Raw genomic sequence first — 17890 nt, 5'->3', positions numbered from 1 at the left:
GTGGGGGAGGTCTAGCTTGGATATTAGGAAAAACTATTTCACTAGGAGGGTGGTGAAGCACTGGAATGGGTTACCTAGGGAGGTGGTAAAATCTCCATCCTTAGAGATTTTTAAGTCCCGGCTTGACAAATCCCTGGCTGGGGATGATTTAATTGGGGTTGGTCCTGCTGTGAGCAGGCGGTTGGACTAGATGACCTCCTGAGGTCTCTTCCATCCCTAATCTTCTATGATTCTGTGAAGAAGCGAGCAGCATTATGTCCTGTAAATGTAAACAAACTTCTTTGTCTGAGCGATTAGCTGAACAAGAAGTAGGACTGAGTGGACTTGTAGGCTCTAACATTTTACATTTTTTTTTTTTTGAGTGCAGTTGTGTAACAAAAAAAAATCTACATTTGTAAGTTGCACTTTCACGATAAAGAGATTGCACTACAGTACTTGTATGAGATGAATTGAAAAATACTGTTTATCATTTTTACAGTGCAAATATTTGTATTAAAAATAATAATATAAAGTGAGCACTGTACACTTTGTATTCCTTGTTGTAATTCAAATCAATATATTTGAAAATGTAGAAAAACATCCACAAATATTTAGTAAATTACAATTGGTATTCTATTGTTTAACAGTGCAATTAATCGTGATTAATTTTTTTAATCACGATTATTATTTTTTTAGTTAATCACCTGAGTTAACTGCGATTAATCGGCAGCCCTAATAAAAATACGATGTCACTAGTATACTTTTGAAACTCACTGAGGACAATCTCGCCTAATTTCTAAACAGTAATTTAAAATATTGTTTACAATGCAAATTTCATTTCAGGGAACTGATTGAAATTTTGGCAATTTCAAGAAACCAGAAACTCCCACAACCAGGAGAGGAGAGCCAGGTAAACAAATTTTCTTAAATATTTGTGTAGGTAGTTAACCTACATATTCAGCCTTTTTCTCCCTACGAGGCCTAGCATTCAGGCTAACTGTGTGGTATGAAATTTTTAGCAACACTAATATTTGAAAAGTTTAGTGGTGAGGGCCCAATCCTGCTTCCAGGGAAGTCAGTGACAGTGCCCCTTCCCTCCCCCACCCAGTGAGCCAAGGACTTTGCCCTGAGTTTGTAAATGCTAGTTGTGTTCACTAGGACTGAAATCCTATGAAATGTGAGAGCAGTGGTTTAACAGACTCTTCAGTATTTTGCTTTTCCAGGGCTTGATTCAGTCTCCTGCTGTGCTTGTAAGTACTTGAAGGGCTGAAGAGCAGCTTCTTGCTAACCCCTGTCCCAGTCCATGTGCACTCCTTAAACCCTGCATGTGCCTTGAGCACTGGTGGCAAGCAGCATAAATATTCTGGATAAGGAGCTTATTAGATGGTTTGTCAAGTGCTGGTCTGTAGAGTTCTGAAGAAAATTGTAGCTAGACTATTTCCTTTTGTGATCCTTAGTGCTGATGATCTTCATTCACTCTTGGTCTGGCACTTCGTCAAAATCTCAGCCAGTTCTCTCCCCCTGCGATTTGAGGGTGGATTTTTGCGTGTGATGGACTGTCCAATTATTTGATATCTTTATGGAGATAAACCCCTGGTACATAGAGGAAGGAGACTTAATTATACCTTTCCTTTCCTAGCCACTTAAAACAGGCCACCTAAGGTAGCTGACAGTATCAGAAGATTTTTCTCCAAGGGGGCATCGAGATTGAAAACAGCAAAGATTAAATATGTGAATACATGTAGTACTAGTTTCAGTAATTTACATACAGTTAATCTTTCCCTTATTATCTACTGTAACGTATTCTCTCGCAATAGCCTCCACATCAAACTTTTACTCTTACAAATCCAAAGATGAATTTGTAATGGGACATGCTATTAATCCAATTTGTGCTCTGAAAAATCAAGCTGTGTTCTCTAAGGATTGTACATCCTTCCTTGTAATAAAAATTTTGTAAGCAGAGTTTAACTGAAAATTGTGTAGATGCATGAAGCAGAATAGACTCCATTGCATTGGCTCTGTGGTGCTGAACAGAAGTAAAGACTTTATCAAAAGAGTAAACAGATACAGCTAGAGGATTCACAAAGAACATACCTTGACTAAGGGGATACTTCTGTGTAGTTTGTGGATTACAGCTATGCTTTAGATGAGACCAATGGCCCCACTGTGAACTGCCCTCACTACTGTGTCTTGCAAAGTAACCCTTCTGAAAACAGAGGAAGATGGCTCTGAGTTCCAGCATACTTAGTGAGAGGGCTAGTCATATCATATTACATTTGAGGGCATAGTAACTTCTAGTTTGGTTGTAAACCTTTTTTAGTAATGAGTTGATGGTTGTGCACTGCTGGAGTTGGTGCAAGCTTGGGCTGCTTGTGTTAAAACAGCCTACTAGTGGGCATTTAGTGTCCTACTTTGGACAGTCAGTGCCCATAGTATAAGGGAGCTTGGTTCCCTCTCATAATCACACAACACAGTGGGTCATTCTTACTGTTCACCAGAAACTTCCTACTTTCTTTGTTGGCAACAGAAGTACTTAGTCAGTCTAGAGTGGCACAAGGAATCAGAGGTCTAAATCTCAGCTTCTGAATCAGCAGAATTTGGAGTGCCACAGAGGTAGCACAGGAAGCTCTTCTTGGGAATAGGCACAGTACTCATGCTAACTGAAGGAACACTGTTGATAAGCTCTGGAAGAAATGTGGGCTTGATAAAGCATAAGTCAAGGACTCCCCTAGTCCACCCAAAAGAACCATTATTTTCATCTGGCACTTCCTTGTACTTCTACAATAAACCTTATGGTTTTGGCCAAAACTAAATGTATTAAATTTGCTAGCTTTGGTTTAGGAATCACTAATCTACATATGTGTGAAACCTACTAAGAGTTGTGCTAGTAGTGATGAAATGAGCACATTCCAGATCTGCAGAGATTTTACTGCATAAAACACAGTTTCCTCCACTTTTAAAAGTGATTCGCTGGGCACAAACTGTTTCAGACTGCACTTCTACTTAATACACCTTTTAAAATCTAAATGTCTAGAATTGTCAGCTTCACTGTGACTGGAGTGTACCTGTTATGTCAGTTTGCTAGAGGTAAAATATTTTTTCTAAGGAATGTAATACATTGAGGATGTTCTAGTTAATACTCAGGGGTGATGGGCTAGTATGGCCAGGGCTGTGTTTCATATATTCAGCAGTGGCATAATTAACAGTGCTGGGGCTGAAATGTTCATAACTAGTATTAAGAATTAATGATTTATTAGATGAATGAGGAAAATTGGCATCTTTCTTAGTACTCTTGTTTCCATGTGTTTGGCAGCAGTCCCAACAAGATAAGTCCATCAGTTGCATGGGTTGGGGTGCCTTAATTTTCCTGAGAGCCAAATTGGTAGCTTCTCTGGAATCCAAGAAACACACATACTTTTCAGATCTGCATGTTCATATTTAATATTGAAACTTGTATCTTCCTTGATAGATGAATGGAAAGTTCTTGTTTGCATTCTCAATAAAATCCTCCAGCATACCAGCTTTGGTACAAATAAATACCTTATTAGGTACTTGTTAGCACATGTCATACTTGACCTACCCTCAAGTTGCAATTTGTGCTATCTGAATTGTAGGTTATCTTCCCAAGTAGAAGAGTTGGAAACTTCATTTTATTTTAAATATGTTTTGTTTTGGAGAATACTACAAAATCAGTGTGAATACCCCAAAACCGACTTCTGCTGTCCCTCCTACTATTGGATTCCTCTTCATAGTGCAGTTGTGGATTTTGTAATTAATCAAGCTAAATAAGTTACATAAATACTTTATTTGACAGATCCTGGAGTTGCTGATTCAGAGAGATGGAGAGTTTCAGGAATTAATGAAACTGGCACTTGATCAGGGGAAAATTCATCATGAAATGCAGCTATTAGAAAAAGTAGTCGAAAAGAGGGACAGTGATATTCAGCAGCTACAAAAACAACTGAAAGAAGCAGAGCATATACTGGTAAGTCTATAGGTGAAGTGTTTGCTTTTGAGAGTTGCTGGTTGGGAGTGGTTGTGCATAACACGCAGTTCTGGAAAAAACAAAAATTTTAGTTTAAGATTAAATACATGAATTATTCTTGAAAGCTTGGAAATTATGCTTTCAGTAGCCAGAGTTAATTAAAGTTACTTGCTTTTTGGAAAGGCTGTAATGGTAATTTTCATTCAACCTATATTACTCTTCCTTTATAATAATTTTACACCCCACCCAGTCTGTTTTCACTATTTGAAAGATTTGTAGTGAAAATAACAGCTATTGTAAATAATAGGTGAAGTGTGGAAAATCAAACCACTGAAGACGGGTGCTGGTTAAATGAGGAAAGAATAGAAGGAGCAGATGAATTTTGGACTTCACATTTTGGCCTAATCCCTTGAGAAAATAGGCAACCCTTTGAGCAACTTGGACTAGTGAAAGCAATAGGAGCCCTTCCTGGATATCTGTGGGCATCACAACTGGTAGAGGATGGTAGCTATTTAATTTATCTGACATTCTAGAGACATTACTATGCTATGTGGTCGCATAGTAAGAAGAACTTTATTTAAAACACTGGTATATTTTGAAAATATTCACTGTATAATAAGATGTTGATCTGATCTTTATTTTAGAGGTGGTTTTTAATAGGATAAGTGGACAAATTCACAGGGCCTCTTTGAGCCTAAGGTTACAAATTAATGAAGCATTTTTTCTTTAATAACTAGGCAACAGCTGTTTATCAAGCAAAGGAAAAACTAAAATCAATAGAAAAAGCAAGAAAGGGTGAGTATCAATAGTTTATTACAATATTCTGAGGCTTTGAAAACTATATAGCTTTAAGTAATTTATCTAGAGTTCTATGTAAGCATGTAGGTTGATTTCTTTTAATTGTATCACATAATTGTTTAAGACTTAAAATCTGTGTAAAATGTTGCATGAGTGTAAGAGTTGTCCATTCAATCTGGAACCTCTAAATCTTATAAAGGACTTTGAAAGGCTGGAGTTGTGTGGGGTTTTATTTTGGAAGAGGGGTGTGTGTGTGTGTGTGTGTGTGTGTGTGTGTGTGTGTGTGTGTGTGTGTGTGTGTGTGTTGTGGAAACATTATATCATAGTTTTAAGGTATAGCTCCAAATACATTTCCCCGTAGTATAAATTTCTGTGTTGGTTTTGCTTTAGTAGTAATGCATGTGATTAGCTTAGTTTGTCACACAAGGCACTTCCCCTAATATGCTGGTCTACAGTTTGTATCCAGTCTTTTTTGGAGGTGGAGGGGAGAGCATGTTTTTTTGTTGTTTTTTTAAATGAATATCAACAATATTACTTACTAAAATCTGTGTCTTGCCTCAGACTTGCTAGCAATATACTATGTATCTCGTAAAATCAGTACTTGCAGTAAAACTGTAGTACTTGCATAGCTAAGCTAGTCATTTTTACAAAATAGGTGGGAAGGTATTTTATAGTTATTTATAACATCTTTATAGTTATTTGTGACTTTCATTCAAAATGATCTCAGGGCATTTCACAAATTATACATTGCTTGAAATGTAGTCACTTATGGAGTGGAGAGTGACTGCCATCTGGAACATGTACACTGCATGATAGTAGGAGAAAAAGGGAGAGAAGTTTATTAAGTACTCTAGGGCAAGTCCCTACTATAACAAAAAATGCCATGGCATCTTACAACCAGCTTCTATATGGGTACTAAAAGTCTCCTATGAAAGATCCACCTAGCTTTTATACAGACTTTTTTAATCAGTAGATCTCAGTGTACTTTACAGAGTAGACTGCATGTAAATCAGCCTACCTCACAAGGTTGAAAAACTTAGCTGACTTTTGTGATATTTGAATCTGTAGTTTTAGAGTCAATATATTGCAAACCAGGTTGTCAAGGCTGTATCCCTACTTTGAACTTTAGGGTACAAATGTAGGGGCCTGCATGAAAACTTCTAAGCTTATCTACCAGCTTAGCTCTGGTCCGCTGCCACCATCTTAAGAATTCCCTCCCTGGGAAGCCTTGAGAAACCTTTCACCAATTCCCTGGTGAATACAGATCCAAACTCCTTGGATTTTAAACAAGGAGAAATTGACCCTTCCCCCCTCCTTCCTTTCACCAACTCCTGGTGAATACAGATCCAAACCCCCTTTGGATCTTAAAACAAGGAGAAATTAATCAGGTTCTTAAAAAGAAGGCTTTTAATTAAAGAAAAAGGTAAAAATCATCTCTGTAAAATCAGTATGGAAAATAACTTTACAGGGTAATCAAACTTAAAGAGCTTAGAGGAATCCCCTCTGTCTTAGGTTCAAAGTATAGCAAACAAGATAAGCACTCTGGTAAAAGGTACATTTACAAGTTGAGAAAACAAAGTAAATCTAAGACGCCTTGCCTGGCTTTTACTTACAATTTTGAAATGAGAGAGACTTGTTTAGAAAGATGGGGAGAACCTGGATTGATGTCTGGTCCCTCTCAGTCCCAAGAGCGAACAACCCCTTAAACAAAGGACACACACAAAAGCCTTTCCCCCCCCAAGATTTGAAAGTATCTTGTCCCCTTATTGGTCCTTGGGGTCAGGTGTCAGCCAGGTTACCCGAGCTTCTTAACCCTTTACAGGTAAAAGGATTTGGAGTCTCTGGCTAGGAGGGATTCCATAGCACTGTACACAGGAGAGCTGTCACCCTTCCCTTTATAGTTATGACACGCCCCCCAAATCACAGATAGTGTTGGACGTCCGGTTCCACACTGGCTGTGATTTCTTCCTGGAGCTCTAGGAGAAAACAGAGTTAATAAAACACATGTACCTTTAGACATACTACTGATTATATAAAAACTAACAATATGTTTTATTTTAAGAACAATTGTTAACCAGTTAACTCTGGGAAACTTTACCGGGAGAGTGCATCAGCCACTTTGTTAGAAGCTCCCGAAATGTGTTGTATTTCAAAATCAAAATTTTGGAGAGCTAAACTTCACCGAAGAAGTTTTTTGTTATTTTCCTTGGTGGTATGAAGCCACTGTAGCGCAGCATGGTCTGTTTGTAGTTGGAAACGTCGTCCCCAAACATATGGGCGTAGCTTTTCCAGCGCGTACACAATGGCGTAGCATTCCTTTTCGCTGATTGACCAGTGGCTTTCCCTCTTAGACAGTTTCTTGCTGAGAAACACGACAGGATGGAATTCTTGATCCGGTCCTTCCTGCATTAAAACTGCTCCCACGCCTCGCTCGGAAGCATCTGTGGTTACTAGGAACGGTTTGTCAAAGTCTGGGGCCCTTAGCACAGGGTCAGACATGAGTGTTGCCTTAAGGTGGTTAAAGGCCTTTTGACACTTATTAGTCCACTGAACTGCATTTGGCTGTTTCTTTCTGGTTAGGTCTGTCAGCGGGGCGGCGATTTGGCTGTAGTGTGGTACAAATCGCCTATAATATCCGGCCAAGCCTAAGAAGGATTGGACCTGTTTCTTTGACTTTGGAACCGGCCACTTTTGGATAGCATCCACTTTGGCCTGTAGGGGATTTATAGTTCCTTGACCCACCTGGTGCCCCAGGTACGTCACTCTGTTTTGGCCTATTTGACACTTTTTAGCCTTAACAGTTAGTCCTGCCTGCCGGATGCGCTCGAAGACTTTTTTTAGGTGCTCCAGGTGTTCTGTTCATGAATCAGAAAAAATGGCCACATCATCGAGGTAGGCAACTGCAGATTCTCCCAATCCTGCTAGGAGACCATCTACAAGTCTTTGGAAGGTGGCGGGTGCATTTCGCAACCCGAAAGGGAGTACATTGAATTCATACACCCCTGCCTGGGTGACGAAGGCTGACCTTTCCTTAGCGGGTTCATCTAGTGGTACTTGCCAGTACCCTTTGGTTAAGTCTAAAGTAGAGATGAATTGGGCATGTCCCAATTTTTCCAATAGCTTATCTGTGCGTGGCATTGGATAGTTGTCAGGACGAGTTACAGCATTTAGCTTACGGTAGTCCACGCAAAAGCGTATTTCCCCATTTGGTTTGGGAACTAGAACCACTGGAGATGCCCATGCACTGGTAGAGGGGCGGATTATACCCATCTGTAGCATGTCCTGGATCTCCCTTTGTATAGCCGCTTGGGCATGAGGTGACTCCCGGTAGGGTGGGGTTCTAATTGGGTGAGCATTACCTGTGTCAATGGAGTGGTATGCCCGTTCGGTCCGTCCTGGAGTGGCTGAGAAAATCGGTGCAAAGCTTGTGCACAGCTCCTTTATCTGCTGTCGCTTCAGACGTCCCAGGGTCGTGGAGAGGTTCACCTCTTCCACGCCACCATTCCTTTTTCCTTCATAGTAGACACCTGCAGGCCACTCCGCGTCATCAGTTTCCTGGGCTGTAAACTGGCAAACGTTTAATTCTCTAGAATAAAAGGGCTTAAGAGAATTAACATGGTATACCTTAGGCTTTATGTTGGAGGTGGGGGAGGCTATGAGATAGTTAACAGCTCCTAGGCGCTCCTGGACCGTGAATGGTCCTTTCCACGACGCTTCCATTTTATGGGCCTGGAGCGCATTTAAGACCATGACTTGGTCTCCTACTTTGAAGGACCGTTCTCTGGAATGTTTATCATACCAGGCCTTTTGCTCTTCCTGAGCATCCTTTAGGTTTTCTTTAGCAAGGGCTAAAGAGTGTCGGAGGGTGTTTTGTAGGTTGCTTACAAAGTCTAGAATGTTAGTTCCTGGAGAAGGCGTAAACCCCTCCCATTGCTGCTTCACCAACTGTAATGGCCCCTTAACCTCGCGGCCATACACAAGTTCAAATGGTGAAAACCCTAAACTGGGATGTGGTACAGCCCTGTAGGCAAAAAGCAACTGCTGCAACACTAGGTCCCAATCATTGGAGTGTTCATTTACGAATTTACGTATCATGGCCCCCAAAGTTCCATTAAACCTCTCCACCAGACCATTGGTTTGATGGTGATGAGGGGTGGCAACCAAGTGATTCACCCCATGAGCTTTCCACAGGTTTTTTATGTTCCCTGCCAGGAAATTAGTTCCCGAATCTGTAAGTATGTCGGAGGGCCACCCTACCCTGGCAAAAATGTCTGCTAATGCCTGGCACACACTTTTAGCCTTGGTGTTGCTTAAGGGTACAGCTTCCGGCCATCGGGTAGCAAAATCCATGAAAGTCAGTACGTACTGCTTTCCTCTGGGTGTCTTCTTTGGGAAAGGACCCAGAATATCCACAGCTACTCGCTGAAATGGGACCTCAATTATGGGTAGTGGCTGGAGAGGGGCTTTAACCTGGTCTTGGGGCTTTCCCACTCGTTGGCACACCTCACAAGACCGGACATAATTAGCAACGTCCTTGCCCATTCCCTCCCAGTGGAAGGACTTCCCCAACCGGTCTTTGGTTCTGTTCACCCCAGAATGGCCACTGGGATGATCATGGGCTAAGCTCAAGAGTTTTACCCGATACTTAGTGGGAACTACCAGCTGTCTTTGAGGATGCCAGTCTTCCTGGTGCCCACCAGAAAGAGTCTCCTTGTATAAAAGTCCTTTTTCTACAACAAACCGGGATTGGTTAGAAGAGCTGAGAGGCGGTGGGGTGCTCCGTGCCGCTGCCCAAGCTTTTTGAAGGCTGTCATCTGCTTCCTGCTCGGCCTGGAACTGTTCCCTTGATGCTGGAGACATCAGTTCCTCCTTGGACTGTGGACTGGGGCTTGGTCCCTCTGGAAGCGATGCAGGTGCTGGGGCTTTTTCCATTGACTGTGAACCGCTGTCCGCTGGTGCACTATGTGGTATTTCAGGCTCTGGCTGAGCCTCTTGGGTAGGGTTATCTGCTGCTTCCGCCAGTTTAGGCTCGCTGGTGCCCTCTGGCATTGGAGTTGTAGACGGGGTTGCAAGCGCTGGACTCAGTGCTGGCAATGGTTCTGGTGCTGGTTGCGTTGCCAGTTCCGGTTCTGGGACTGGCTTTGGCTGGGTCTCTGGGATTGGATCCACTACGGCTGTTGCAGTCGTTGGCAGGGGATCCGGTTCCACCACCTGTGTTTGGGTCTCCGGTAACACAGACGGGGTCCTGGTGGACGGCTCAGGAACAGGGATGGGGGTGAAAGCTTGCTTAGCCTGGCTGCGGGTGACTATTCCCACCCTCTTGGCTAGCTTCACATGGTTAGCCAAGTCTTCCCCCAGTAGCATGGGAATGGGATAATTGTCATAGACTGCAAAAGTCCACATTCCTGACCAGCCCTTGTACTGGACATGCAACTTGGCTGTAGGCAAGGTTACAGACTGTGACACGAAGGGTTGAATTGTCACTGTAGCCTCCGGGTTGATGAGTTTGGGGTCCACTAGGGATTGGTGGATAGTTGACACTTGTGCCCCAGTGTCCCTCCAAGCGATAACCTTCTTTCCGCCCACTCTCAAGGTTTCCCTTCGCTCCGAGGGTATGAGAGAGGCATCTGGGTCTGGGGTTCTTTGGTGTGATTGGGGTGTAATGAACTGTAATCGGTTGGGGTTCTTGGGGCAGTGAGCCTTTATATGCCCCAGTTCATTACATTTAAAACATCGCCCTGCCAAGGTATCACCGGGGCGATGTTGGTTGATGGAGACTGGTGTGGTGGGGTGAGAAGGCGTCTGGGGTTTCCCTTGGGATGTGGGTGGGGCCTTGGGTTGTCCCCGGTGATAAGGTTTTGTTTCGGTTTGCCCCTTCTGATATTCGCTCCAACTGCTACTAGCTTTTTTCTTTTCTGTCACCTCCACCCATTTGGCTCCAATCTCCCCCGCCTCGGTTACAGTTTTGGGCTTCCCATCTAGGATGTACCTTTCTATTTCCTCAGGAACACCCTCTAAAAACTGCTCCATTTGCAATAGGAAGGGCAACTCTTCCGTAGATTTAACATTTGCTCCTGATATCCAGGCATCCCAATTTTTCCCAATGTGGTAGGCATGTCGGGTAAATGACACATCAGGTTTCCACCTTAGGGCTCTGAACCGCCGACGGGCATGCTCAGGTGTTAGCCCCATTCTGATTCTGGCCTTGTTTTTAAAAAGTTCATAACTGTTCATGTGTTCCTTAGGCATTTCAGCCGCCACCTCTGCTAAGGGTCCACTGAGCTGCGGCCTCAGCTCTACCATGTACTGGGTTGGAGGGATGTCGTATCCAAGGCAGGCCCTTTCAAAATTTTCTAAGAAGGCCTCAGTATCATCGCCTGCCTTGTAGGTGGGGAATTTCCTGGGATGGGAAGTGGTACCTGGAGAGGAGTTGTTAGGATGGTCTGATGCACCCTGCCTAGTCCTTGCTGCTTCCAGTTCCATCTCTTTTTTTTTTCAGCTCCATCTCTCTTTTATGGGTCTCCTGTTTGGCTTTTTCTTCTCTTTTATGGGCCTCCTGTTTGGCTTTCTCTTCTCTTTCATGGGCCTCCTGTTTGGCTTTCTCTTCTCTTTCATGGGCCTCCTGTTTGGCTTTCTCTTCTCTTTCATGGGCCTCCTGTTTGGCTTTCTCTTCTCTGTCATGTTTGGCTTTTTTCAGCTCCATCTCTCTCTTGTGGGCCTCCTCTTTGGCTTCTTTCTCGAGTTTTTTAATTTGAAGTAGTCTCTGATGTTTTTTCTCATTTTCTTCTGCTTCTAGTCTGGCCAGTTCTAGTTTGCTAGCTGCTTCACTGGTAGTCATTTTCCTGCTTTCCTGTGCTGGGCCACACCCCTCTGCAGTTGACTGAAACTGGGATGTACTTAGCTCTGGCTGCTGCTGAGTTAACAGAGACTTTCTAACTAGCTACTCACGAGGATGTAAAAAGAAAAAAAAAAAAACAATTCAGCTTGTAAATTCCTTTTGCCAGTCGTTTGCTCATTAATTGAACCCTTCTCTTAACAAAGGACCTTGTTAAAAAAAACTTAACACCTCTGCTTTCAGGCAAGGAGAGATAAGATATGCATCTACCTTCAGCTCTGCTCTCCAAGCAGCTAGAAGGAAAAAAAAAAATCTCTTACTGGCTTTTGGGTTTAAAACGATCCCAACCCTGCCACCATGTCAAGGCTGTATCCCTACTTTGAACTTTAGGGTACAAATGTAGGGGCCTGCATGAAAACTTCTAAGCTTATCTACCAGCTTAGCTCTGGTCCGCTGCCACCATCTTAAGAATTCCCTCCCTGGGAAGCCTTGAGAAACCTTTCACCAATTCCCTGGTGAATACAGATCCAAACTCCTTGGATTTTAAACAAGGAGAAATTGACCCTTCCCCCCTCCTTCCTTTCACCAACTCCTGGTGAATACAGATCCAAACCCCCTTTGGATCTTAAAACAAGGAGAAATTAATCAGGTTCTTAAAAAGAAGGCTTTTAATTAAAGAAAAAGGTAAAAATCATCTCTGTAAAATCAGTATGGAAAATAACTTTACAGGGTAATCAAACTTAAAGAGCTTAGAGGAATCCCCTCTGTCTTAGGTTCAAAGTATAGCAAACAAGATAAGCACTCTGGTAAAAGGTACATTTACAAGTTGAGAAAACAAAGTAAATCTAAGACGCCTTGCCTGGCTTTTACTTACAATTTTGAAATAAGAGAGACTTGTTTAGAAAGATGGGGAGAACCTGGATTGATGTCTGGTCCCTCTCAGTCCCAAGAGCGAACAACCCCTTAAACAAAGGACACACACAAAAGCCTTTCCCCCCCCAAGATTTGAAAGTATCTTGTCCCCTTATTGGTCCTTGGGGTCAGGTGTCAGCCAGGTTACCCGAGCTTCTTAACCCTTTACAGGTAAAAGGATTTGGAGTCTCTGGCTAGGAGGGATTCCATAGCACTGTACACAGGAGAGCTGTCACCCTTCCCTTTATAGTTATGACACAGGTCCTTCTGTTAAGCTGTTTGTGACAGACTGACAGTATCCTGCAATGTCCTGGACAAACTTCCTGGAATTAAGATAAACTTTATTGAATTAGGTTAAACCTTACTGAATTAGGTTTAATACCTTTGGGATCCATTGTATTAAAAATGCAACTGTGTATGTGTTATTGTATGTAGCTCCTCTAGGAGAAGGAGGGGGATGATAATGCAATTCTTCTGGTTATCAGCCCTATGAAGCCCCCACTTGGAGAGGTGCACATATACTAGTTCAAACTGGATTCTCCAGGGACCAACAGACAAAGAAAGGGTTTTTGGATAAATAGCCTGGTTTAAAATAGGCTTATAGCCTTCTTCCTGATCCAGCAGATGGACAGGACCTCTGGTCTATGGAGGGCCCCAATCCTTAGGGAAGGATTGAAAAGACTTGGCCTACTGAGGCCCCATAAGACAGTGTGCTTGTTCTGAGCTGAAGCCCTGATGAACTTGAAACCACAAGGAAACCCCTTGGGTTGGGTACTGAAGGACTGCTCCTGTCAGAGCCCTTGTTAAAGTTGGGGTGATCTGGTAAGCTTATTAGTATGTGTGTAGGTTCTTTTATTGTTGTTAATGTTTTCTCTGTAGTACTTTTAACAAGAATAAAATAGGCTTGCATAGGAAGAACTCTGTGATACCTTAAAACTGTGGGCAATTACTCTGTTGTTAGTATCTGAAAAGAAAGCCAGCAGGCCAGTTTAGGCAACCTGTCTCTGCTGGGAATAATACAGTAAAGGCAGGGAACTGTTCAGAAGGGAGAGAGATGAGTATCTCCACTCAAGAGGTGATGGCCAGAGGAGCATGAAGCCTTGAGTGGGTTGCCCTTGCTGGGCCATAGAGGGGAAATACAGGTGCAGTTGCCCTGAACTGTGACACTATCCTCTGCAGTGTCTGCCTATTGGGGATACCCTTGAAGTTCTGTTAAAATGTTACATCGTTGACCTCTATTTGGAATATCAAAGTGTTAAATAATCTAAAACTATCAAATCAGGCAATATCTTGAGAGTATGCTAATCAGGGTGCATTTCCCCTGTTAACTTCTTTTCCCCTTTCACAGGTGCTGTTTCATCTGAAGAAATAATTAAATATGCCCACAGGATTAGTGCCAGCAACGCTGTTTGTGCTCCTCTGACATGGGTACCAGGTAAATTTCATGTTTGACAAATAAGCTGTATGAGTTTGTTGTACTTTCATTGATGGCATGACATGGAAATGTCCTTTCATTTTAATATAGGAGCAATAATTATTATATAATTATTATATATATATTATATAATTATATAAATATATATTATATAATTATAATTAAACACCACCATTTAGTATTTGTGTCATGACAAATGGTATTTTGCTTGGATTTTATAAAGCTTTCCAATATTAAAAATGTTTTTTTCCCCTTGAGATACTTAAATACTTACCTTATTTTTTTTCCTTGTTGAATACCTTGGAGTAAAATTTTGTGGAAATTTTATATGTGGCTTTAAATAACTACAAAACTCTCAGCTCCTGGACTCCATTAATAAGTTGGTACTGTATGTCCTCCATTGAATCCCTGTTTTCTATGGGGTCTAATTCAAGGTCTTGGTCTAATTAAAGCCATTAATGGGTCAGAACCAGGTTCTCGGCTCTCTATGAGCTGAGGGGTGAAAACATTAGGACTGTCTCTTCATTCATTTTCCTCTGAGACCACTGCACTCATCAGGGATGTGGAAACTATATAGAAATTATTGGGAGCCAGAGGCAAGGAATGTTCAGTGATGGGTCCTAGCCATCCTGCAGCAGATCAGAATGTGTACTTGGCTAAAGAGCAAGGCCAAGAACTGAAATGAAGTCTTGCTAATAGTAGCAATGAGAACAGAGATATATCTTCTACTACAGTGAGTTTCTTGTGTACTTCTTTTTGCCAAGCATGAATAAAAGAAGATCGTAAATGGAGAATATATTTGGGTTTAATTTCTCACAGAACAGGTGTGCTTCCCATTGCTGATATGAACAATCAACACAGTTTTCTGTTCGAAAAGCATTAAAGAAAAAGACTAGCACTAAATAGCTGATAGTTATCCTGCAGATGTTAGCTTTGTTTTAATCATATAAAAAACTATTTGTTTTTAAGGGGACCCACGCAGGCCATATCCTACAGATTTGGAGATGAGGAGTGGCCTTTTGGGTCAGATGAACAACCCATCCACTAATGGAGTTAATGGACACTTGCCAGGGGATGCACTTGCAGCAGGCAGATTGCCAGGTAATGGAAGTACTCAGATGTTTATGCAATGAATAAAAGAAATGCCATAACCATAGCAATTATGAATTTAATTCACCTCCAAAGTGTCCCTCAGTGATAGCAAGACAGAACTAAAACAACTAAAAATTCTGGCTGACGTTGCAGTGGATTAGTTCCCTGGAATTAAGGGATTATTAAACAAAGTAAGAAGTTTGAAAGACCGGCATGGTGATATAGAAGAGCAAGAGAAAATGTATTCTGTTTTATTTGTCCCACTGCTAAATCAAATTGAGATAACTGGATCATATTGGCAAACCAGTGGAAAAAATTTCACTCATGAAAGGAGAAATATGTAGGCTTTCAGCTTCCAATCCATTTCTGTGTAATTTCTAGTAAACTGGTTATTTTAAAATCACACACTAAAATATGGAAAACTTTCAGAGCAAATTACTACTTTCTTAACAATGAAAACAAATATCTTGTCTTGAATCATGAAAGGGAAGTTCAGATATGTATGAAGTCAGAAGACTTTTTTCCCTTCTTTAATTTGTAGTCTATATCAATAGAATAACAAATGTGTTTAGATGTTCCAGATCTAGAACTGGTGAACTAATATTTACCACTTAAGATAAATTCTTAGTGATGAAACCAATTTAAATACTGTGGTGTTTTGAGTGTATGAATTAATTCCTTAATACTTGATTATTGAAATGGCCAGTAACAGTGATCTATCTTGGATTCAGTCATGATTGCTAAACTATATTCTGGTTTAAAAATATTACTAGTGAACTAAGAATACATTATGTTATGCTAATAAATTATGCTAGGTGATTGGTGGTTTTTACCTTTCCAGGAGTTGACTAAAGAACAAAACGTCTATATTGGAGTTTAAAAGATCTTTTGGTTCTTGTCTGTCTAACCATTTGTAGTTATGAAAAGTTTGTTTTCAAAGGTTACGATTGTTACGGTGGGGTACATCTAAAACCAAAAGTGTTATTGTAGCTGTTCTAGAGAAAATGTGTTTGTATAAATACTGGGCTGGAAACCAGAAATTCAGTTCTACTCCTGGCTGTGAAGTCTTGGGCAAGTCACTTAGCCTGTGTCCTTAAAGTGATAACATTCACTCATTTCTCAGCAGTCTTGTGAAGGTTAGTTAATGTTTGACAGGCTGTGAAGATATAAAGCACTGTACAAACATTATTTTGATATTTTTAAATGAGTGTGATCACAGTAGAGAAGGGTGGATTCTGTTCTCTCTATCAAAGTAGTACCTCTGATGGAACAGGCCTTACAGTATTAGAATGGCTCATTTACAAGAGGCTTCAGCTGCCAAGTGAACTATTTCAGCTTGTTTAAAAATTCAAGAATGAGGATTGGGAGAATAGTTTGGCACTGAAAACAAAACTTTTGAAAATGTTTTTAACAGTACATGCAGCTGAGCCTGTTTTCAGATGCATGGGCTTCTCCATTTAAAAGGCTGATATTCAGCTAATGATTATGCTACCAAAGCATTGTATTTATTTTTCAGATGTGCTTGCTCCTCAATATCCCTGGCAGTCAAGTGATATCTCAATGAACATGCTACCTCCTAATCATAGCAATGACTTTATGTTGGAGCCTCCAGGGCACAATAAAGAAAATGAAGATGATGTAGAAGTTATGTCAACAGACTCCTCAAGCAGCAGTAGTGACTCAGATTAAGTACCGAAAAGGGACAACATCCCAACCAAATAGACTTTTATTTCCTCTGGTGAAGGCGAGTTGGACACTGTTCATCAAAAGCTGCAATACCAGCCTGATACGTTGGCTTCACTGTGCAGTGAGAAGACACAGCCTGTTTAGATCTAGGATGGTGATGTTAAAATGGTAAACTCTTTGTTGCTCTAGATATCATCCACTAGATGCTCAATTAAAACAAGCAAAAATTGGTGGTAACCTTTTGTCGGGGAGAGCTTTGCCAGCTTTCCAGTGATTGTTTTTTGTAAACTGTATTTTTTTACTATGCATTAGACAAAATAAGTTTCTGGAAAAGAAGCTGTAAGGGGAATCCCCTTGGATGTTTGTTAATAACTTCACTCTTTTGATAATAGCCTTTCTATTAAGGCACAAAAAATGTGTCCAGCTGTGTAGATTTTAAAAGTTGGCTGCTTTGTTAGCTACTGCCAGAACTCAAGTGTTTGATCATCTTGTGTTATGAGAACAAAAATGTGATGTGACCATAAGCTGTTATACAAAAATATTTTTGTAATTATTATAATATATAGTGAATTTGTTGTTATAAATAAAAAACTCAACTTTGATGTACTTTTACATTTCAACTTGCAGAATTTAATCATGGACTGACTAACTTCTCTGCCTACCATGTCTCCACAGTAGGAAACCCCCATGCAGTTATTACAACAGAACAAGTAGTTTCTGCAGTTTCCATTCACCCTGACTCATGGTTTTCTAAAGTTTTGACTAAATCTGCCCAGCTTTTTCATTCTGCGTATTCCTGTTAGAATTCCCCTTTGCTCAGTCACTCCTCCCCAACATTTAGGTATCTCAAAACATTTCAAGTCTGAAAACTGATACTCCCCAGACCCTAGTTTGAGTGACTTAGTCTACTCGCTATGAAATATGATGTAATATTGACAATGATCATGATAAGCATATTTGTAATCCACTGTCCTCTTCCCTAATTCAATTTTACAATAGGCACTAGGGAAATAGGAAGGTAAAGTAAAGCAATGGCAGAGGTGCAAAAAATAAGCCAAGAAGTACAAAATTTTCTTTCACTGGTATGAGTGTATTAAGTCATTCTTAAAGAAAGTATTTAGGTACAATTTAAAATAAGTTTCCTCTTCTTCATTCTCTGTCATGAATA

At 41.0% G+C, this 17890-nt stretch overlaps 1 protein-coding gene across 1 annotated transcript in view; it reads left to right on the top strand.

Moving 5' to 3' along the window:
• The window catches only part of MED4 (mediator complex subunit 4), a 32743-nt gene extending 15417 nt beyond the window's left edge, over positions 1-17326 (top strand). The window contains exons 2-7 of the mRNA XM_065397441.1: positions 823-889; positions 3794-3964; positions 4702-4759; positions 13858-13944; positions 14914-15045; positions 16553-17326. Coding sequence (XP_065253513.1) covers positions 823-889; positions 3794-3964; positions 4702-4759; positions 13858-13944; positions 14914-15045; positions 16553-16725 — 688 coding nt within the window. The 3' untranslated portion in view covers positions 16726-17326. The remainder of the gene's footprint in view (positions 1-822; positions 890-3793; positions 3965-4701; positions 4760-13857; positions 13945-14913; positions 15046-16552) is intronic.
• The last annotated feature ends 564 nt before the right edge of the window (positions 17327-17890 follow it).

The sequence above is a fragment of the Emys orbicularis genome, chromosome 1, assembly GCF_028017835.1.
Source record: "Emys orbicularis isolate rEmyOrb1 chromosome 1, rEmyOrb1.hap1, whole genome shotgun sequence".
NCBI lineage: Eukaryota > Metazoa > Chordata > Testudines > Emydidae > Emys > Emys orbicularis.
Note: the sequence above shows the minus strand (reverse complement) of the source record. Positions and strands in the feature narration are given on the sequence as shown.